Source organism: Brachyistius frenatus, unplaced genomic scaffold (assembly GCF_029030835.1).
Source record: "Brachyistius frenatus isolate BFR_SWC_R1_liver_20210118 unplaced genomic scaffold, ASM2903083v1 Contig_78, whole genome shotgun sequence".
Classification (NCBI taxonomy): domain Eukaryota; kingdom Metazoa; phylum Chordata; class Actinopteri; family Embiotocidae; genus Brachyistius; species Brachyistius frenatus.
The window spans coordinates 565,464-590,112 of record NW_027210677.1 but is presented as its reverse complement, the minus strand read 5'-3'; the positions used below and the strand labels follow the sequence as shown (position 1 = coordinate 590,112).

The 24,649-nt window shown below is 39.7% G+C and overlaps 1 protein-coding gene across 1 annotated transcript in view; it reads right to left on the bottom strand.

Annotated features, from left to right (window-relative positions):
• The window catches only part of dnah9 (dynein, axonemal, heavy chain 9), a 155,282-nt gene that overhangs the window by 36,311 nt on the left and 94,322 nt on the right, over window positions 1-24,649 (bottom strand). The window contains 10 exon segments of the mRNA XM_069708821.1: window positions 2,958-3,162; window positions 4,637-4,759; window positions 4,855-5,090; window positions 5,801-5,989; window positions 10,060-10,179; window positions 11,442-11,636; window positions 12,751-12,981; window positions 13,546-13,662; window positions 13,664-13,726; window positions 14,288-14,368. Of these exon segments, the coding sequence (XP_069564922.1) occupies window positions 2,958-3,162; window positions 4,637-4,759; window positions 4,855-5,090; window positions 5,801-5,989; window positions 10,060-10,179; window positions 11,442-11,636; window positions 12,751-12,981; window positions 13,546-13,662; window positions 13,664-13,726; window positions 14,288-14,368 (1,560 nt within the window).

Below are 24,649 nucleotides of genomic sequence, written 5' to 3'. Positions count from 1 at the left end.
ATGTCTTCTGTTCTGATCACTCGGAGACACTGCCGTCAGCCGGATGTGTTCTGAACAAGGAGGGATTTCTGATTTCCCTTTTCCCCCTTCGACTAACAAGAGCCGCATTTAAGGAACAGTGGAAGTGTGTCAATGTGTTGTCTAATTGCTGTGCCACAGTAGCGCCACCGGCCAATCCATTTCAAACAGCTGACATGAAAAGAGCAGATTGTCGATGAGAAGAGTGCGAGGCATCATTAGGAGCTGGATCTTTGATCAAGTGAATTTTTGCTTAATTACGAACATTTACATTCACACCGCTGACTATGCTGGGGATATTGTAACCATGTGCTACTCATTACGTCTCCAAAGTTGGCCGTGCAGCCGCCAGGAAGCTGCGGGACTGTACACGGTGTACTGAGCCAGCCATGAACTCAGACCAGCAATCACAGCTTAGACCTACAGCGGGAGACGAAGGCACCGATCCGCTGTACTCTCCTCACAATCACAGATGGAGGGGTCCACACAAGAAAGACGGTCATCGCACATTGTAAAGGAAAAATACAACTTAAGGTGTCTTCTACCTGCCTCCCTTTTCATTAAAGAGATGTGGATGTTTCAACATAAATCAGTTCACCAAAGGGATTTAAAAAAAGAAAAAGAGACTCCATTGAGGATTGCATCAAGACACCGTTACACAATTCCTCACACTTGGGGATACATGTAGAGTGTCATGGGAACAGTAGACAGGGTAACTGCAACAAAATGATAAAGTGGTAGTGCTTCAACAAGATGTTTTGATTTTAAATGTATGGGTTATAGTCTTCATGGAAGAATCAATGACATTCAAATGTAAATACTTGTCTTGAAACTACCAATTACTACTGATTTAACAAAACAAAACACATTCTATGTGTTTTAGTAGTTAGACCTAGTATTAATGGTAATGCTTTTATCAACAGCAAAAGTGTTTCACTAAAATCTATACGTAATGACAACAGAGTTATTATCCAATTCACAAATAATTTCATGCCGATGACGACAGTCTGTAGTTTCCGTTTAACTGCAGCAGTAGCGTTTTCTCCTAATAACACCAGTGGAAGAACCTCACAGCAATATTCTCAATGTGCTCTAATGTGCTGTACATCTGATCATCTTAGGAAGCAGCCACATCCCTCTGAGCTTTAACGTAATGCAGCAGATTTCAAGCTAACATTTACACCTGCAATAATATCTTCTCTTTCTCCTCAGCATCGTTCGGCGCATTACTTTGGTTTTACGGTCCACAATTTTGCTGTTTTGGTCCAGTTTAAAGTTTCTTTAAAACCTCAACTCCAGTCGCAGCATGCGGCTGTTTTTTGGTTGTTGTTTTTTTACAGGAAAAACGCTCTGATAAGCTACTTGCTAAATACCTTATGTCAGACAAAGCTAGCAACAAGCGAGTGAACATGGTTAAACACCCGACACTAAAACAAGGCTAAGATCTGCAGATCTAAATAAAGAAGTGAATATTAGACTTGCATTCATCAGGTGACCAGAAACATGAGTTTGTAGAAAAGCTAAATTTATATTTTTCAATTAAAAATATGGAACTTTAAATGACTTTTGAAATTCAATTACCATATCTGTGTACATTTTTCGGAAAATCTAGAAAAGCTACAACACATTATAAACAACATCTAAAAGCCTAAAGTCTGCCAGGCAATAAATACAATCAATAAGATCTGGGAAAGTCATTCAGATCATTTTAAGCTCTCCACTATGATTTGGGTTGGGCGCTACCCAAAACAGTGTGTGCTGCACTCGAGCCTTACAAAGGTAGAACCCTGCTCTAAATGTATGTTTCCTGTTTGCTAACAGCTTGAATCAGTAAAATAGAACCCCAAAACAAGCAGTGCTGCTTTACACCTTTAATGTGAGTGAGATAATGGTGGTCTGACATTCCCTGGGTGATAGTTTAGAGGAATGTGTGTATCTGCCAGCTTGTGCTTCATCTGCAGCAAGAAACAAAACTGCCAGAACAGGGCATGAAAAATACTGCAATGATATGGCAAGGATCAATTTGAAAATGAACTGTTTCAATATTATTTTGTATCCTTGGAGCAAATCCCAAACACATGAATAAATATCTAATTTGGGAATTAGCTTTGGGTTTATGTTTGGGTGTCAAATTAATTCCACCAACTCCCACAAGAAAAAGAAAAAGAGCTCATTGGAATTGGAGAAAACTGTTAATAAATTGTGAAGTCATGCATAACTACTTAAAGTAAATGTAATACTGTTCTAAAATTGATGTAGATATCCATTTAATTTAAAACCACTATTCAATGGACATTTAAAATGGTTATCTAATTTTCTGATTACGCAATGTTCATACTCATGCACCCCTGCACACACACACACACACACACACACACACACACACACACACACACACACACACACACACACACACACACACACACACACACACACACACACACACACACACACACATGCAGTGTCCCAGTCTCCCTAAGTGAAGAACCTTTAGCCCCGTAATGATCACACATCCAGCAGACGTTAATCAAAGGCACGAGCTGATTGTGTGAAATCAAAGCGCCCAGTCCTGCAGCCTCCTCTAATGTTTAAAGACAGACGCTATTTTCTCTCCGATGTGTGGCGTTAAAAATGGATAATGACGAGCAGGAGTGACACGCCCGGCTTCTGGAGGCCCCTGACTGTTTCTTTTAATTACAAGTGCACAAAAGAGATTTTGGGAGAGAAACTCAAAAGATTCCGATGCGGAAGGGTTGTTTGTTCTCTGATAGCACATGAAGTGTGTGACAAGATTCTCTTTTCATGTCTGCTCTGTTTCACTTTTACATTCCTGTGATATATCAGATGAAAACAAACCTGACGCAAAATTCTCTTTGTTGTTTTATAGCTGTGTAAGGTAGTGCTGCTGTCTGCAGTGACTGACACTCTCACTTCCTCACCTTCAGCTCCTCCAGATCAGGTCTCTCCATACTGACCACCGCAGCCAGCAGCTGGTCCTCCAGACCGTCTCTGGTCACGGTGAAATTTATCAAGGTGCACTGGGCCTGCAGCTCCGGCTGGTAATGAGGGCTGGCCAGCTTGGTGTGCAGGATGAGGCGGAAACTGGGGTTGTACTCACACTCCTTGTCTCCAATCTTTATGTACCTGTTTGGGTAAATGAGGACCAGACATTTGTAGTTACTAAACGTTTCTAATTGAAAGAACAGGTTATAAACAGCAAGATGGGACCAAAGCAGACACCAGATAACAAGGTGTTTCTGTATTCAAACAAGTATGTCCTTCCTTGTCAATACTTTTTTCTAATGCAAGATGTGTTTAGATTCTTTCATTAACTGTGTGATACCATCCAGTGTGATACAGAGAATAAATACAGACAATACGAAATATCTGAGTTTCTCTTCAATTTGTTGCATTCACTCGAGATTAGCACAGGAGATTAACAAACTGCAAGATGATGCTTGTCAGCATCCCGTGAGGAATAAAGCTTGAGTGCTACTTTAATTAATTTGCAAATTAATCTACAACTAAATCCCATTAAATAACAATGTTTTGTTTAAATTACATTATACTACACATTCTATGGACCTATGAGCTGTTTCCTTATTGATATCTGAAATAAACTCGATTGTTTCTTTTGTCCATAATTAGAAGGTTTTGTCTTGTGTTTTTAAAGGGAAGCATTTTTGACTTCATTATAGCTTGGAGTAGTTCATTTGACTTAACTAACTTAATTTGTCTGATAAACACAGTTGGTATGTGTTACAGCAGGAGCTCTAAATGGGTTATTGATCCAGAACCAGAATCTGAAACAGATGTTGATGGTTGTTTTAACTAGGAATCAACCAGTATTGTTTTTTTAGAGATTGTAAGAATATTGCTACAATCATCTGCCATTTTGTGACGTCTTCTATTCCTAAATTTGAATTTGTCTTATAAAATAAAATAAAATGAAAGGGATCAATGCATGCTTGTTAATTATGTTCCGAGTAGAACGTCGTCTGTATTAGACCATTATGAGGCAAGGAACTTTTCACTCAAACTAATCGAAGCAGTAACAATCTCATGACTATATATCTGAACTCATGAACTCATATGCATTCATATCGAATAGGATTTCCATAAACAACCAAATAAGCATTGATCATTTCAAGTTCAGAATAAAGTACCTCATAGTAAGTGAGAAACACTCAGGATACTTTTTTTTTTTTAAAAAAAAAAAAGGGATTAGAATCCAGATGGGTGAGGTATTACTGTAAGCAGGCATGCATGAGGCCACTGATTACACTTTTTCTAAAATCTATCAGAATTTAGCTGAAAAGCACACAAGGCTTTACTGTGATAAGAGTTAAAGTGATTAGAAAAGACAAACCTGTTAATTTGCAAAGCTGGATTTTCAAATAAATTTGATAATAAACTTATAAGAAAATGAAAATCAACAACATTTGTATTCTAATCAGAGACTGTTGATCAAATAAAGCATCAAAAAGATAATAAATCTGCCACAGCAACTGATGCCAACTGTAGATATTTCACAACACTTGTCAATGCCGTGCTTCAGACACGTCTCAAACGTATCAAAACAATATTGAGATGGGATGTTTCTGACTAGAATTCTTACCTGCCCTTCTTGATGGTTTCTCTGCCCAGCAGAGGTCCAAGAACGGGATCCAATGTTTCCTCCAAGTTCTCTATCAGAACCACGTCACCTGCTGCCAGCGCTCCCTCTATGGCATCCAGATATCTTTCAGGGCCAAACAGCACAAATCCCTCAGTAAGATCCAGGACATAATATGTCCAATAAACAACCGGGCCGTATTCCAGCTTAAAGCCTCTTACCCTCGCTGTCCGCTGCGGATGACCTGCAGGTGTGTGCCGTATTTGTTTTTGATCCACTTGATGCCCTGCAGCTGGGGGTCCACCATGAGGGGCCAGCGCTGGCAGGAGGTCAGAATGGTTGCGTTCTCAGTGGACATCCTGTCAGCAGGCAGACCCTCGTTCTGCCACGCCGCGATGTCGGCGTCGTCGGACAGCATGGTCAGAGGGTCAAGGTCACGGGTCACTGGGATGGAAACCTACCACGTGACATCAGTGGGTATCAGTGGGTTTCATTGGGTCCAATCTTTTTTCTTTGTTTTACCTTTAAGTTCTGTTACTCAACTTTTTTCTAATGCAAGATGTGTTTAGATTCTTTCATTAACTTTGTGATACCTTCCACTGTGATACAGAGAAGAAATACAGAAAATACAATATATCAGAGTTTCTCTTCAATTTGCTTAATGTTGCGTTCACTCTCAACAATATCCACCACTATAAGAAACTTATAGGAAAAAATATAAGCAGCCCATAGTGACCGATCACAGAGGGAGTTTGTTGAGAATTTGTTGTGGACTTTTTTCGTCTGTGGATTAATGCTAGAGTGAACATTTCCAGCAGCTCAAAAGATTATGAAGTCTTTCTTTCACTCACTTTAAAAAAAAAAAAAAAAAAAAACAGGATTCCTACAACATATCTGTGGCCGACGATTCTCACAGCTGTGCTAAAACTACAATCACAATGCAATGATAGCGCTAACAAAAAGGTGCCCCGAACTAGCATTATCATTTAATGTTGTCCCCAAATCCATAATCCCTACTGGCATTGGAAAAAAAATACCTGAAACTTCACAGTAAATAAATAATAATAAAAAAAAAAAACAGAAGAGACTGACAAGCTGACCAATCATAGTTCTTGCAGCATCCATGAAGGGTCTCTGTTGCCACCCCTTCACTCGCAAACCACCCACCTTCAGCTGACTCAGATAAGGCCTCCAGGTGTCGTCCATGAGCTGGAGCCGGTAGTTTTTGGTGAAGTATCCCAGGTAGGAGATGAAGGCGGTGATGAGGAGGACATCCCCACACAGAGTCCTCTCCTGTTGCTTGAAGTTTCCCACCGCCTCTGCCCAGCGAACATTTTCTGATGCGAGACCACCCACCTGAGACATGAGGAGGTTATTTTTAATTCTCACTCTAACTTACAATCACTTACAGCATGCAGTATTTCCCATGGGCATCCCGTAAAATCAATTCTAAATTAATCTATGGCTGCGATCGTCGATGCACTGACCCGTAAATGTCAGGTAATCTCCGCAACAACAATGACTTGTCTTCAGGTCCTTTTTTATTAGGTTTTCATATCCTTTTGCACCTCTCTGCTTGTGTACCAATACTTCTACTTTTTTTTTTTTTTTTTCCGCAGCAATGATCCAATTTCCCTCCAGGGATCAATAAAGTTCACCTTAATATCTTATCTTTTCTGAATTTGAGAGGCCACGCTCTTTGATACAGACTGTAACTTCTCACCACACGTCATGGTGCTACTTCAGCAACTTGAGTGGATTTGAATTGATATTTTGGATTCACTGGGAGAATAGCACAACCTCCCGTCCTTTTGTTGCTCCTGTCAGGCCTTTTGAAAGCTGTTTCTGAATCATTTAAATTATCATACTAACACTGTCAACACTCATCTTTTTGCTTTGTTGCTGTCAGCAGGAGATTAACAAACTGCAATTTGATGGAGGGATTTATACGTGGATGTATGTATGTAAACCTATGTATTGTGCATCTAAAGGAAGAGACAGCCACACTAACAGGCCTAAATAAAAAAAAAAAAATAGGTGGGTGTATATTCTTATAATACATGTTTGTCTACAAGGGGTGCAGCAGAATGTATTATTTACTATATATGTAGATTATTTATCTACTTCGTCTCATACTGAATGTGGAGTATACACTAGAAATCTAAATCTTAAAAAATAATCCGTTAAGTAAAAGTCCTGTAATTAAATATGATTTCAAGATGTAATAGTCTCTCTTCATTGGCTTCCTGTAAAATCAAAAATATAATTTTCTAATTATTGTCTTTACACACGAAGCTCTTAATGACTTCATGAGCTTCATCATATCTAAATGACAAACTCTATTGATCCAACAGAACGCTTTGCTCTCAAGATGCTGGTTTCCTCGTGGTTCTTAGAATTTCCAAAAGCAGAATGGGATGCTGAGCTTTAAGGCTCCTCTCCTGTGGAACCAGCTCCCAGTTTGGGTTTGAGAGGCAGAAACCCTCTACTTTTAACACTAGGTTTAAAACTTTCACTTTTGATAGATTTTATAGTTCGGGCTGGCTCAGGTGACCCTGAACCATCCCTTGTTTTGCTGCTATGGGCCTATGGTGCTGGGGGATTTCCCATGATGCACTCAGTGCCTCTCTTTCACTCATCATGCATTTATGTGCCACTTTTGCATGTTATTAACTTTGTGTCTTCTCGTTCCCTTAGCTTGTGCTTTTTTCTCTCCCTGTACGTCTCTGCAGGTAGGTCTGATCCCAAAGCTGCATGTTTCTAATCTGCGGTTGCTGGCCCAGTGTTTATTGTTTGTTGTTTCTCTATGCTGTTCTATTTTTTTCTCCCCCTCTCCCCAACCAGACGAGGCAGATGGCTGCCCACCTCCGAGTCTTGTTCTGTCCCATGTTTCTTCCTGTTAAAAGTTTGTTGCTTCCTGATGTTGCTGATGTGGGAATTGTTGAATTATTGTTTTTTTTCTCTGTAATTTTGTAAGGTTTCACCCTGACAAGGCTACAGTTGGCTCTTTGCGGTAGAGCGGGTTGTTCACTAATCACAGGGTTAGCTGTTCAGTCTCCGCCTCCTCTGGTCCACATGCTGAAGTGTCCACACTAAACCCCAAACACCAAGACGAGGACCTTGCCGGGCGGCTCTGTAGGTGTGTGAGTGGGTGTGAATGGGTGAATAGGAGACAAGTTAATGTAAAGTGCCCCTAGAATTGACACTATAGAAATAAAACTGAACTGGAGTGACTTTAATGGAATTGCCACTCAGGTAAAACTAACGACGTATCATCAGCAAAACATATAAAGAATTAAAACACTGATTAAGCAGCCAAGTGGCATGTTGAGTTATTAAATGTGAGAATATTGGGTTATTATGACAGATACATACAGGCAGCATTTTCATGATGCATCGACTTAACATGCAACACTTGCCATTCTCTTGGTGGCTTAATCTAAAATACTGTATTGTTAGCATTGTATATGAAACATATCAATCAATGATCTACTGTGGCTTGGATGGGGCGTGGGGAAAATGTGAAATATTCATTTGTAAAATTCTCTAACTTGTAACAAAAAAAGTACCACTGGTTTGGTTATCCACATCTACAAAACAACATAAGAGATCAAAACCTGCTGCTGTCATCAGGTTGCCTTTTCCTTGTTTCAACATTTATCAGTGCTACCATTTTCTGTTTTATTTTTTTGGACACATCTTTTGTCTTTTCATAGCCTTGACTTCCTGCTTTTGTGTTTTTCCGTCCACTGTGTTTACCTGCCACGCCCTGATTAGCTCCACTGTGTCTCGCCTTGTGTATACAGGTCTTTTTCACAAAAGGCATTTTTGCTGCATTCTAATGGGCTTGTTGTTACAACATGGTAAGTCATGTGGTCAGAATGCTTGGCGTTCAAGTGGTTAAGTCGTAAAGACACCTTTGCTTGGCAACGGCACCATAGACATAGACATAGCCAACAATTTAACAAGCTAACAGGCAGTAACATAATGCAGGAAATGCAAAGGCACAGAGGGGAAAAAATGAGGCCGTTGGGAAGATCAACAATTTCCTCAGACGTAGACGATTAACTAAATTATGGAGACAAACTCGACTTGACTGAAATTACAATATGTCAGCTCAACATCCAAAGACCAATGAGCTTCCATGGCCTCTGCCATTTCCGTAAATCTCAGCAAGCACATCACAACTCGGGAACTCGAAGCTTATAGAAAATGTTGAGTTCTGACGTTGTGAATACCACAACAGGGAGGCGTTCGTATGGAGACTTCTCGTGTACGCTTGTGGACTTATTATAGGAGGAGAATCACAGTTGAAATACAAGTCATTAATGACGGCTCGATTCACCATCAACAGCTGCACAATAGCAGGACCCTGAAAATAGTTCCAATCACTTTTAATGTTCGTAGTTAAACCTGTGTTTTTTCTGATAAGCCAAAATGTCTGCTGTGAAAAAGGTCTGCCGTCTGCATGTTCTCTGCCCCCTGTGCCAGTTGGTTTTGTTCTCCTCGCTAAGCGTTGCTGCCTTTGTTCCCTGGTGATCGTCCTCCTGGTTTTTGATTCCCCTGTCTGCTCTCAGCCTGTTCGCCTGCAATGCTTATACTTATTGTGCCGAAATGTCATCAGTGAAGACTTTTGCTATAAAAAGCAATGAGTAGGTTCCAGGATTAAATTAAGGCAGACCATCTGATTCATCCTCCAGATAAAGATGCGTCATCGGATTGATTTTACAGCTTCTCCTCTCAAGATGAACCCAGACAGTGAGCTGGTATGTTAATAAATGAGTGAATCAGCTTGTGAATGAGTTGATCCTCTGCAGAAGAGAGAGCAGGTATCTGTGCTAACGCTAGGTTAGCAGGAAGGACATAGAGCAGTTCTGTTCAAGCAGACAGATTCTGGAAATGTTAACTACATTTACTGAATGCAGTCAGTCTTTTGTATGACTGCAGAGCAGAGGGACGTATACTTTGTACATGAAAAAAGTAAACGGTGTCTTTTCCATTAATCTTAGCTGCAGACAGGAATGACATGAGTAACCCTGGTAACTGTAACAAGGCTCAGAAAATGCTCAGAAAAAAAGAAGCATGGCACAAATGAAACTAAAATATTATCAAAACTAGCTTGAAATAATTACATTATTTGTGTTGACTAAAACTGACAAAGATGACTTGAATTTGACTAAAACAAATATATAATTTTGTCAAAAGACGAGGACTGAAAAAACATCAGGTGCAAAGTTAAAACTGTTTTACACCCTTGTAAACGAGTACAAAGAGACAGACACACTAACAAAGTGTGTCTGTCTCTTTGTGGATCACTTTGTACACATCTGTGACTAGGTGAAGGAAAGAGCATGTGAGACAGATGATGTGTGTTTGTGGTAGCGGCGAGCTGATGCTCCGCGTGACCCTACTTCTGCCCTCCTTACCAGGCGGTTGGCCAGGGAAATGGTGCGTGCCGTTGATTCTGCTTCCTGTTGGCACTTGAGCTTTTCTGCAGTGGCTTTCTCAAACTTGGCTGTCAGCTTGGCCAGGTTCTCATTAAGGAGCTGATAGGCCACACACACACGCACACACACACACACACACACACACACACACACACACACACACACACACACACACACACACACACACACACACACACACACACACACACACACACACACACACACACACACACACACACACACACACACACACACAGAAACAGACAGAAAGAAATTGGCACTTGTTAAAATACAGTGTGGATATAAATAATCCTCAAAGACAGAGAACAAAGACAGCTAAAGGCTTTCTATGACAGAAACTTGTGAGTGTGTGAAAAGTTGGGTAAAACTTATCATTCCTTCCGCTATGGATTTATTTGGCATATGGAAGCAATTAGCACAAGGACAAACAGGATTAATCGGTGGAGAGGCACACAGGTTCAGTAGATTAGTTTGAGGATTGCTAATTCCCTTTGGCTCCAAACCCACTCCACTCAAGCGATCTGACTGAGGGCTGAGAAATGACAGCGAGAAGTCATGCTGGATCTTATTAACAGTCATCACTCTGCACTCTGCAGGTTTTGATGTAAGCAGCAGCAGCAGCCGCAGCAGCGTCCCGAGCCCTGCACTCTGCTGGGGCTCTCTGCCGCTCTGATGTGCTGAATGTCAAACGCCACTGAGAAACAATTATTTACAGCTGCTTTTATCAATAGGGTTTTTAGGTTGATGGATTTGGCTTTAGATTAATGAGCAGCAAAAGCCTTTAAAAGCACTTACACCAGCTTTGTATTGATGAAATACTAGTGCTATATCATTACTGGAAGAGCTCATGTGTGAACTGTCACTCAAGCGTTGATAAAATAATTAATATCCTGAATTTTTTTATTCAGCTTTGAGCTGTTGGGTGTTTCTATTTTATTTCTGTAGCATCAAATTCTTATTATACTGAATATCTGCAGGGTTTGATAGAGTTGTTGATTCATTCTGATGTCTCACGATTCTTTCATAGGGAGGCGCTGAGACTTCTGGCTTTCACAAGTCATTTATCAACTCTCAGTGTGTTTGTATAGAAAAGTCAGCCCAGCAACAAAAGTTTTTTTTTGTGTATCGATGCATTTTGTTTCAAAAGAATGAACAGATAGAAAACAGAATTGTTTCTTCAAAGAACAGTAAGTCCTTCCCTAAATAAAATGATAATACATTTTTGAAAGAATATCCTCTGGATTGTCGATATTGAAATTGTGTTCTTTTGAAACAGATATTTCTCATACAGCAAATCAACTTTTCATGTCCTTCACCCTCAGTCCAATGCAGTGGCTTACATTGATCTTGCTCTTGATGGCAGTAAGCTTTTCCTGCGCAGCAGCCAGCTCTGCGTTGGCCTTGCTCAGAGCCTGACGCTTGGGCTCCACCTCACAGTAAACCTCGTAGAACTTGACAATGTTTAAAACCCAGGAGCACAGACCCGCCGCTGCATTCGACTTGGAGGCCACCAGATCTGGCTGGAACTCTGGATCCTTGAGTGGAAAACACAAAAACAAAAACAAAACTGAATGTTAATGCTCCATCAGAATTCAGTTGGATTCAATTTGCACATAGGGCCTAGTGGGCTATGTCACTCTACAAATCTACAAAACAATGTCGCTATAAATGCAATCAAAATGGAGTTACTACCAGAATATGGCCTCTTGATGTTTGTTCTGCGACATTAAAATACGAACTCCATTGAAAGCTATTACCTATGCTAACTTAACGCTAGCTGGTACGATACTTCTACCTACCTGTATTCTATAACTAAGATAGTTTCAGGAGTTTGGTTTGCTACGACACATAACTAACGAAGCAATGAGCAGCTGTATCCAATAACTTCTAAGAGAAATAGAGTAGCTACACTACAAGCTAAAGTCTGACGAGGCTATTTCAGCCTCTATAACTTTCATAATGAGAGGGGTTTAATCTAACTTTAACAAACACAATTAAATGTAATATTATAAATATGAAATTATTACTTAGTTCATTAGTTGTTGCTAAAGAACTGCTGACATTTTGTTTGTGTCCTCTGAATTTCCCCAGCACATTTCCTTTAGGTGCTGAACAGCAGTTACTGTGGCTACAAGTTACAAATAGAGCCCTGTTAGATACTAAAACATGTCACGATGACGATGAAGTTTGTTTAGATAGTTAATATTGGCCACCAAGTGAGAAGGTAGTGCCTACCAAGAGTTATGCTTTTATGAAACACAATTTATCAAGTATTTTTGCAAAATTACTATTAGATACATCTTTTACAAGACATGAAAAAACATTTCATAGTTGGAGGAAAATGAAACTGCGAGGTGTACATGGTGAACTTAGACTTAATTTAGTTTTTTTCTGCTGCATTGACGTACCTCGTGTCGCTCCATTGAACTTCATCATCAGAGGGGCTGTTAAATTTGTAACGCTTGATTTACTAGTTGATTTTCTCAGGTTGTCATTTGGGTGCTTAGCAGCATTAATGTGCCACTGTCATTGTAATCACACTCCTCCTAAATTTATGACTTCTTAGATGAACTTCCCGAGCAGCAGAAATTGCACACTGTGCGCTGTTAAAGTTGACTTCAATGAGCGAGGGCTAATTGAAACACTCACCCGTAGGTATGGCTGAATGGCCTTCAAGCAAGCCTCTGGAATATTTTCTTTGTTGAAGTTTATCAGAGAGTCCAGGAACGCGTCAACTTTGGCCATCATCACCTTCGCAGCCTTCCAGCTGCGATCCTTTGGGACTTTGCCACCGGGTACCATCAGGACCATGACTGCTGCTGTAACGTTGGTCACCGCTGCCACTGGAGAGCCAAAAGACTTCAGCTCCGTCAAGTTGTTCTAAAGCATGGTAGACAGGGAATAACGGTGGAAAAACGAAAGCCATGATTTAATTGAGTTTGAACAACCGTACATCTCTGTGGTCTTCTGTGGGGAAAAAAGAGTGAAAAAGGAAAGGATTAGGATAAAGGAAGAAATACCTGTGCTGACTTTGAGAAGACAACAGAGAATTCTAATTAGGGCATCTTTAGAGAGCTCTAAGCAGTGATTGAACTGTCTGTTCTGCTTGTTTGAACAGAGAGCACCTTTTAAACACAGAGGGTGTTTTTCAAAAATCCCCCAGGCTGCTCATAAACCTACAGAGGATGTAAGGATGAAGTAAAATGCCTGCAGAACATAAAGAAGACATTATTTTAGCAAAGATCCCACTAAATCCTGTGATTCAATAATCTTTTATACAGTTCAAGGGCTGTGTGGACATAACTTATTCCACTGAAGCTGGTAAAACCAAACCAAACAAAGGAAAAAAAGAACACAACCCCTCTTATCAAAGAAATAAATACTATAGAAAAGTATGATGGAGAAAATCAATGAGGCGCAGCGGGGATTAAAAGACTAACTGACCTTATTGAGAGTGTTAAGGGCATCCTGAGCAGCTAGGAGAGCTGGTTCGGCCTTGGCTAAGTCCTCTTCACAGTCTCTCTGTTTACCGCTGACCACCACAGCAATGGCCGCTACCTTTTTGTTCTTCCTCATCAGCCACCGCCCTCTCCTTGGACACCTTCTCAGTTTCTATCCCAACGACCTGAGGAGAGCACGCAGGATTTTTAATAGTGCAAGTTCAGTCCCTCGCTTAGAAAGACAGCATGGATGGACTGAAAAAAATAACCCTCTAAACAAGCTGTAGTGTTCAGTTTGTTTTATGGTACTGGAAATCAGCAAGAGGGCAACATCAAAAGCTTTTAAACACAGAACAAAGAATGCTCAGAAAAGCATTGTACAGCATGTTGATGTTTCCCCCACTGACAGATCGCACATCAATCTATAACAGAAGATGAAAAAGAACAGAGGTTGAAGCTCAGCTTCCTCTGAATTTCTCACACAGTCATTAGAAGTTTCTACTCCCAACTTCAGTAACAATGATGCTTCTGGATGGACAAGCAGCTACTTTTTCAAATGTCAATTTTCATTTCTTTTGGCACCGCAACAGAGATGTTCAATGGAGAAATCTTAATCTAAAAACCAGGGTAACTAAAATCAAAACAATGTGCCTGGCTATACACTATTTGAGATACGAGTTAAGTAAAAAAATATAATATATCTTGTCATATAATATAATATAATATAATATAGAGTGTTTTCTTGCCTGGATCAGCTTGTCAGCGTCTTCGTTCTTCTGCTTGAGTTCCACTTCTTGAGCAGCCAGCTTGGCCTTGAGGTCATCCACCTATCAGAGGATGAGACAGAGGAGACCAGGAGGTCAGGAGGATGTGACTGGCTGATGTTGCTGCCAGGGCAAAAGATCTGGATGAATGAACAGTAGATCATATTCAGTGGGCCAATATGAAAGAGCCTCTCCAAATGACATGTTCTGTTCATCAGTCTATTCTTTAGACTTAAGGTCCCTGATGATGTTTTCTCATGGGCAAATTGCAGTAGTGAAAAAGCACAATTTAAAAATACCAAAAATACCAAAATATACAAAACATTTGCACTCTAAAAATAGTATGTATTTTTATAAATGCTTTACTATTTTTAGTAGTTGTAGTAGTAGCTGCAGTGTTTTCACTCATGTTCATATCAACTCTTTCATTGACTTTGCTGGCTGCTACATTTTAAAGCACATTACAGATGTCCACAAGTGGAATAGCGTCAAAATGGGGACGTCAATGAGGTAAATATGCCAGTTTCATTTGTCACATTTGGCAATCTCAGTTGTTTGTTACCATATTTCTTACGTTGAATACCTTACATATCGACAATTCCACTTTCTGCAGATGTCGTCACTACTGTCACCACAGCTAAAAAAAAAAAAAACACACAACCTTATGGAAATAAGCATGTTTGCTTCATTTTCCTGACGTACCAGACGGTATGCCCAGCTTTGAGCCCTGAGTTCAACATTATGGAGATGGAATTAGTCAGGGATTACATGAGGAGACAGAAGACAGGGAGAAACACTAAATCCACAGAAGAAGTGTGGCAAGTTCTCCATGATGCCTGGAACAACCTACCAGTGAGAACTGGTGCCATTTTAAAAACAAAAGTTGCTCACACCAAATTTTGATTTGATTTAGGATTGTTTTTCTTTACTGCACTTTGTACTTATGTAACTGTTAAAGAAGGAATATTAATGACACTATTTTTGAAAGCATCCTCACTTTACTTTTAGTGCATAACAGACTGCACTATTTTGAGTGCATAGGTGCCTTCACACTGTCAAGTACAGAAACATGCACTGCACTACAAGTACCCTTATGCTGCACTCAAAACGTCCAAAAAATGAGTGTGAAACGCCGGGCACTTAAAGCGATGCCATTTTGGCTATGTAGAGGACGGGGCGGGACGAGCGACGTGCTGAATTTTCAAATTAAGGCGTCTAAGGAAGCTGCAGCTGTTGCGAAAACACCACAGCAGTGTTTATTTGTCATTAAGTACCAGCATACTGCTGCTGGACAGAAGCCATCAGCGTGTTTATTGAGTGTGTTAAACAGAGGACACTAAAGCATGTTCATTTCTGGGTAAAATAATTAAAGCTGCAGATATGTTGGCGGGTGATGTGTTCACATGCTGCGGTTCTTTCTGGTCAATGCAGAACAGCAGCGTACGATGTGTTTGTTTTGTTAGTGTTGTTTGTTAGTGAACTAAGGGAAGTGTGTTATTTGGAACACAGCATAAGTCTCAAGAGCTGTGAGATATTGAATAATGACAAAAGCACTACAGGAAGTCACTGCTCACTGCTGCTGTTTGGCAAGCGACAGCTCAAGTGTCACAGGTTAACGATGTGAACATGACACAAGCATGTAACTCTGTAAAATCACAAATTCATTTTTGCATTGATGAAAAATCACACGTACATACATCTAAGCCAAAGATGCCTAATATGTGGTTGGTCCGAGCCAACATTGTTCCAAATGACATACTTCTCTTAGTACACGGACACATAGTGTTCTTACACGTGAGGAGTCTTACTTGTGCAGTGCAGGAACTTCGTCAGAGTAGTGTTGTTTCAAATCACACACTACCCTTCTGCACTGACCGGAAATAACCTCAGCATATGAACACATCACCTGTCAAAATATCTGCAGCTTTAATTATTTTACCTAGAAAGGATCCTGTTTTCATGGCCTCATGAACAGCTGAGGGCATGAACAGCTGTTCAGGAACAGCTGCAGCTCCCTCTGCAGCCTTAATTTGAAAATTCTTTGAGTCGGTGGCCCCGCCCCTTCCTCAACAGAGCCAAGATGGTAACTGTTTAGGGTGAAAAGTGTCCAGAATTTTACACTTATTTTTTGGACCAGTTTTGAGTGCATCATCCTGGTACTTGTAGTGCATTGCATGTTTCTGTATTTGACAGCGTGAACGCACTCAAAATAGTAAACGTTAGTACGTGGGTACGCCATTTGGAACACAGCAATGGACTCTACAAGACACAAGATTTGTTCCTTGTTTTAATTGCTCAGTTTTAGAGCTGTTGGTGTATTTCAGAACTTTAGCTCGAGCCACGTTAGCATTGTTTCTACATTTTATTCTAAGCTACAGTAACTACACCCCAACACCACCAATGTGAGGCTGATATCTGAAAGAAATTAAAAGTATTGAATTGTTACTTTAAGTGAAACATGAATACACACAAACAACAACGGTTCCGCAGTCCACATATGACAGACGGAATAAAATTAGAGATGCATTAATATGAGGGTAGTAGTCAATAGAGCATATGGGTGGGCTGCTGACAATAATCTATTTTTGTCTCATTAAATGGTACAAGTTGCAATCAGTGTGTATATCATGTATAATAAATTTGTCGCTATCATCTAATTGAATTTCTCAGCCACTTTTAAAGCACTGATCATTTGTTTGTGTTGTTTGTATCATCACTGGATCTTATTAGGAGTACAATCGCTGATCGATCTCAATGGCCAGCTAATTGAAACCTGAACACCTCCTCAATTCTTCAATGGAATAAATAGGATTATGTTACTTAGGGAAGTCCAACAAATAGGCTTCACAAAAAGGCCTAAACCTTTGCAGATAACATTGTGTGCCCCGCAGGATTGTGCCATGGACCATGCATGTGACCTTTAATCCAGTACTAAGAAAAAATCGTAGCCTGTCCAAGCAGATAAAGGGGCTGAAAAAGATGAATGGCATGCATATCTGGGGAAAAAAAATAAAAGCTTTAGGATCAAAGCTGCTATCAGCACACACACACACACACACACACACACACACACACACACACACACACACACACACACACACACACACACACACACACACACACACACACACACACACACACACACACACACACAAATTCATAGACCAAGGACGGTCGTAAAGATAAATTAAAGCTGTTACAAACTCCTCATAACTCCCCAACAAACAGGGCTCTGTATTACCGTCCGACTCCATCAAAACGTTGCACTGGGGAAATAAAAACAGACTGTTTTTCATGCTTGTCTTCCAGCTAATTAACAAACAGGAAATCATGCCACAGGGAAGACGGTCCTTTCGGGTTGCGACGATTCCGTGCAAAAGATTTGGTCGAACATTAGACGAGCACCAACATTAGACGAGCACCAAGGGAGCTATCAACATGATGAATAGGCAGGGGGGAAGAAAGGAGGGGGGTGGAGGGATGGGGGGACGGGGGGCGACAAACTAATTGGTGGTAGACAAGGGTGATATTCAATACATCTGAGCTGCTCCTGTGTTTATGTACTGTTGATGGAAAAGCAAGCAGAAGAAAAAAAAAAACATTTCATTTTTACTCCTGACAGTCATTATGAGACAACCCACTCTCACTCCCTGCAGCTGGAAATGTAAATTAGAACAACTGTTTCTTAAGGCGAGATAAGATTTGATACCAAAGCAAGAGACTATAGCCATTCATCCACATATGTGATGGCTTATGGTCTCAAAGCACATGTTTAAATTCAACAGAGTTTGGGATTTAAGTGTTTGGCTTTTCATTGCCGCTGTGACTAAGTATAGCTTCAGTCAGGCAACAAAGAGACATCTGGTTTGTTTTTGCATTGGAGGGAGGGGTGTGTATATGTGTGTGTGGGTGGGGTGGAGGGGGGGTCTATTGTTTCCTGTTATTACTTTTTAAGTGAAACCCCTTTGCATTTTTTTCCAATGCAAAGAGCTGTCAGAAGGAGGCAGATATTGGTTTGGAGTGATTACATCTAATAACTCCACACTAAATATATTAGGAACCTTGTTACTGCTGTTACTATTATTACTATGAATATCATTTTTCTATCATGACTAATACTTTTACTTTTCATGTGTAGTGGTTTGAACTATTACTACTTTTATGACTATAAGTATTATGCTATAAGGCAGGTTCAGACTAAACAATTTTTTTAAAAATCTGATGAGATATATTCTTGCTGTGACTTTACCGAGAGACATGACGGACTACATGGTGGCACCAAACCAATTGTAAGGCATTTACAGACCACAGGAACTATTTCACAATTCTAAGAACAGTGACAGGGAGTTCCCCTTTTTTTTGTGTCCGCAGCCTTTGACTTTCCTACAACTTTTGTAGCTCCCAACCCTGGCTGGGTACTTTCCCAGTAAATGTACAGTGATTGTTTAAACAGAGGGCGACTGCCATGTTTAAAACACCTTGTAAAAAGTAAGCTGGGTAAACTACCGCGACAAACAAAGTCGTTTAAAACAGCAGTGGAAAGAGTTTCAAATGGAGGCACACGATACTGAGGAAAATGGATGGACAACAAAGTCCATGCTTTATTAAGCCGATACACCTCGGAGGAAATGTAGCGGGACTTCAATTGATGAAGAGAAATGTTAAAAGTTGATCCGTTTATATCCTGCTACTCAGCGGTGTGATGCTGTTTGTTGAAGTAGCAGAGGTTGTTGTGGATTATTCATCTAACGTGTGATCATTATTCATTGACTTCAGTCACAGCCCTTTTCTGCAAATGTTTCACGATGAAAGCCTTTTTATGAGGTTTTTCTTTTTTAATAAAGCACTGTAGGTTTAATTGTTGAGTTTGTATTGACGCTTAATGCACTAACTGACAGCGCAAATGGTAGCGGATAAGGAGGCTTCATGTTTCTTTAAGTGAATCAAGCACCACATCTTAAATGTAATTGAGAAATTTTACCATTTCATTTGTTTTTATTGACTCTCTTCAATGGCATATACTTCTTCACCCTCGTAAAATATATAAATTAATTAAAAAAAAAAAAAAAAACTTTATTTCCTAACTTGAAGAAAAAAAGTAGTGAAGCGGCCCTCCGTTGTGTTCCAGCAGCATTACACCAACTGTGCTACATCATTTCAGAATTCCTATTGGTGGTGTGAATGCAAACTGTAAAAGGCCTTAGATCCAATTTAGTTCTGGGAGGGTAGTTCCCCTTAATAAAGTCCTTAGAACTATTTGGTCCGAAAATGCCTATAGCTCGCTGTCTTTTAAGAACCTCTGTTCCAGAGACTGACCACCAGAAACAAGAACGTACAAACACAGCGGAGTCCAAAGCTTTGAATGACACTAGCTGTCAAGTGTTTGGAAAAGCCTCAACAAAAACAAGAAAAAGGAAATCAACTGTGTGACCACTGTGTGGGTTGTACCAAGAGGACAGTGTGGGTTATAGTTGTGTGAAGAGCGTTCTTTTCTCCTATTGGCCGACATCACAGACCACTCTGTGAAAGTGGAGACAAGGTCAAAAAAATTCTCACAGGCTGGTTTGTTTTTTGGGATGTCATCCTACTGCTTTAGTACAACTACTGCTATTACTACAGTTCCTACATCTGCTACTGCTGTCCTACTATTAGTACTAAAACTACAGCTATTATTTATATTGTGACTACTTTTACAATTTTGACTACTTGTATTAGTACAAGTAGTCAACTTCTCAGTGCAGTATACTTCTACTAGTACTGCACTTACAGCAAATATTGATATTGCTATTACACATACAGTAGATATCACTACTCACAAATGAGCAGCCAAAGGTAGGACACTACCTCCACAAAACTGAAGAGGAAAAAAAACATGGAACTAATGTGTCCTCTGGGGAGGAGATGACTCATACACTTATACAGCATCTCTTACAGTCCCTCCAACACACACACACACACACACACACACACACACACACACACACACACACACACACACACACACACACACACACACACACACACACACACACACACACACACACACAAACACACAAACACACAGATCCCTTGCTTTAACCCTCCTGGTCCTTGTTTATCATGACCACAGCAGCCCCTGGTGAGCCGCAGCTTCTGTAGCCCAGAATGTTAAATAACAGTACTTTATAATAGGGCAGCGATCTGTGTGGCTGCACTAACACACACAGGGTGCGCTAATGGTGACTTGCCTCTGTAAAGGGTTTGCTTTCTAATTAGAAATCTTCTCAATTACCATACACCCCATATATAAATATATATGTATGTGCGTGAGTGTGTGTGTGTGGTTGCCTTACATTAAATGGGCGACAGCAAACAAAAACACAGGACACTCCGTCTTTCAACACTGACGTCACTGCTTTATAAAGGGTGTTTATGCATCTGTGATTTTGTGCGGGTGGAAATGTGTGGGCTTGTTTATGCAAAGCAGTGGAGATGCATGGTATGTAAGAGTGAGATTGTGTGTGTGTGTGTGTGTGTCTTTTGCATTCACCCTCACAGTGTAGTAGACCCACTATAATTAGGGCTGCTTCTCACACTCTTTGTGTTGCATTATTCATACGGCTCTCTTCTGCAAAGGTGTAGAGATGGTAAACATTTGAACAAATGGATCCAGGTGTAGATATTAGACAGGGAAACATTAAATGATGCAAATAAACATTGCACATAACAAATGAAAACAAAAATCAGCCCCGTATTTGATCTGCTTTATGTATAGTTTAGTCATGGTAACTGGCTGTGTATGGCATACAAAAGGTATGGACCTGGTGGACAGTAGCAGTCGACCAATAAAACTACCACTTGTACAACTAATTCTATTACACTTCATTACAAGTATTACTACAACTGATACTACCATTATTACTACAACTATCACTTCTACCAATACTATTACACTTCATTAGAAGTATTACTACAAGTGTTAATACCATTATTACTACAACTACCACTCCTTTTACTAATAATACTATTGTACTTTATTACAACAGCTGCTACAACAGCTACTGCCATTATTACATCAACTACCACTCCTTCTATTACTAATACTACTGTAGCCACTACTACTACTACTACTTCTACTACTGCCTTTAGTGCCACCCCCTTTGCTACTATCACTAATATAACTAATACTGCGACGACATGATCATGATTGAATGACAACTGATTCTATTACTGTTATTACTAATATTACTCCAGCTAACTCTGCCACCTCTATTGTTATTGCTCAATAGACGGAGCTGGAGGCTTGGTGAGGTTGTGACTACCTGCAGACCAACTCAGTGCACTGTTGTATCTGGCGAGCTCACTGTTGCCAGGCCAGCCTGTTGCTAGTCAGTCCGGATGGCTCTCAAAGTTTCTCTGTATATTCTCTCAACAGTTATGTTTACCTCCTCTTTGTATTTTGTTCACCATTGTCCAACATTTTACAATAGAAAGTTATGTTATTAAAAAAAAAAAAAAAAACAAAAAAAAACCTCTTTGAGCCAACAACCCTGCTAATGGGCCATTTGTACAGTTTATTCAAAATAAATATTTGTACCATTAACTGTTGTTTCATAACTGTCTGTAAACTATTGCTCTTTCGTAGGGCAGTTTATACACTGAGACAGCTTCCTCCATTGTAGACTTCCTGACTCTTAAAGGTCAGCACCGTCATGGTGGCTTGCTATTGGTCCACGGGGAAAATTTGCATCGCAATATCTACAAGAATTGAACAAAACCCAGAACAATAACATATTAATTTCACCTCATCCACAAAATCCTATAATTCCATTGGAACAGTTTGCCAAAATTCGGACTACTCTAAATGTTGGTGTAATCGGATTTTAATGCTTCGACGAGCACTGTGATTACAACTGTTACTCAAACCACTACCACTATCATTGCTTTTACTACTTCTACCATAGACCTTTTTCACAGCAGACATTTTGACTTGTCATTGTAGATAAAGCACAGATGTATTAATAATAATAATAATAATAATAATAATAATAATAATAATAAATGTCCCAGAAATAGAATGACAGTGAACGAACAAGAACACAAGCAGGACTTCCCCTTAGTGGAATGCAACCATCATTAATACACCTGTGATTTCCCTACAATGATAAGTCCAAATGTCTGCAGTAAAAAACGTTTATTAGTACAACAACCATAACAAGAAACTGTAAAAGTAACTGCACACAAATAAAGAATAAAATAAATATTTAGAGGGAGAGAAATTAAAAAAAAAGAAAAAAAAAGGATAAAACAGCCAAATAAATCATATGAAGCTTTAAGAACAAAAAACTGATAAAAGAGAATTCTCAAATAGGAACACAGACTCTGGTGGTAACGGCTCTGTATTATGCAAACAACATATTTATCAGTCAGTCAGGACAAAGCTTCTCTTCTAGAGATTCTGCAGACTGAATACTAAATGGAAGATTGTTAAAACCAGAAGGGCAGCACAAAAAAAAAAAAAAAGATTCCCTGACTTTAACCTGGACTCTGGGAGAGGTAGAAAGCCTAACTCAGCAGATCTTACATGCCTTTTGAGCAGTAGCTAGTTGATTGAGGAAATCTGGTGCCTGGTTATGTTAAGTCTAATATGTAATTAGAAAGATTTTTGACAAGGATTGTCAAAGAAACTCACAAGTGCAAAGACACTAAGATCAGGGTGATGTGGGAGCATCTGGTCTTTGTCATTATCCTGACAGCAGGATTCTGCATAAACTGAAGCTGAGCTACAGCTACAGTATGAAGGCAGCAAAACGAGGCTTTGAAACAGAAGAGGATCATAAAGCATGTAGGATGTTCCTATTATTGTTGAGAGTTAATAATTATATGCATGGAAACATTACAGCAGTTAATAAATTATATTATACAAATTCTTTATTCCAAATAATCTGTCAACTATTAGATAAACAGCTGACACTTCAAAAACGTTACTGCTGCAGTGATTCTCAGCTTCAGTCTTTGCCTCGGGTGAATGCCATTCATTCGCAACAAACACAGGTAGAACTGAATTAAAAGCAAACTTTAGTTCTTTTTCAACTTTGGTTGCACACTAGTGTTATAAGAACAGCATAAAGTTAGTTATTGTTGTTTTTTTTGCCCACTGATCTGGCCTGATTATCAACTCTGTCAGCAGTAAACAAGTAAACAGTTTATGACAGCAATAAACCCTTCAGCATCCAATCACTGCAATTAGTGTCAAAAATGGCACTCCTGCTATGAGTCATAACTCAATCAAATATAAACTCAGACAAACATGATACTTAGATTTAGCAGGACTGATATTTTTAATGGATATAATTAACTGCAAAGTCCATGAACTTGAGAAACACCGTGATTTTAATAGATAATACTAATAGATCGATCGGTAGACAGACAGACAGACAGACAGACAGACAGACAGGCAGGCAGACAGACAGACAGACAGACAGACAGACAGACAGACCGACCGACCGACCGACCGACCGACCGACCGACCGACCGACCGACCGACCGACCGACAGACAGACAGACAGACAGACAGACAGACAGACAGACAGACAGACAGACAGACAGACAGACAGACAGACAGACAGACAGACAGACAGACAGACAGATAGATAGATAGATAGATAGATAGATAGATAGATAGATAGATAGATAGATAGATAGATAGATAGATAGATAGATAGATAGATAGATAGATAGATAGATAGATAGATAGATAGATAGATAGATAGATAGATAGATAGATAGATAGATAGATAGATAGATGCTGAGGTAACATTTTAATTCTAACAATGACTGAAAAAGCCTTGTGATGAGATTTATTTGTGAAGTATTGGTTCTTAAGTCAAGAACAAGCTTTTTCCATGGTAAACTGTCTCTGTTGATGGAGATCATGAAATATGAACATCAACCCAGAACCGCTACTAAAGGAAGCATGTGGAGACAGGCTAGTTCGTACATATCAAAGAAAAGATACCGTGTTGTTTTGGGCATTGAAACTAAAATGGGGGATGTTTTGTATAAAACCTGGGGAAAAGACGTGAAAGATTGTTGGCATTTTTTTTGGCAAAGAATAATACAAAACTCTGGTTTGAAAAATAATTTGTGTTTGACGTGAAAAAAGCTTAATAGTTGAATTCATGCAAATGTTTTTCATTCCAAAAGTTTAACTACTGGATACGGGATGTCTCCCAGAATACTGAAAAACTGAGTGTTTGTACAATGGAGACTTCAAGTTTCCACATCGCACTTTTGTAAGTTGCTCCTTAAGAGTCTTTGTTATGATGTCACAAATCCTGCCCCAGGTTCACACTCATAAAAAAC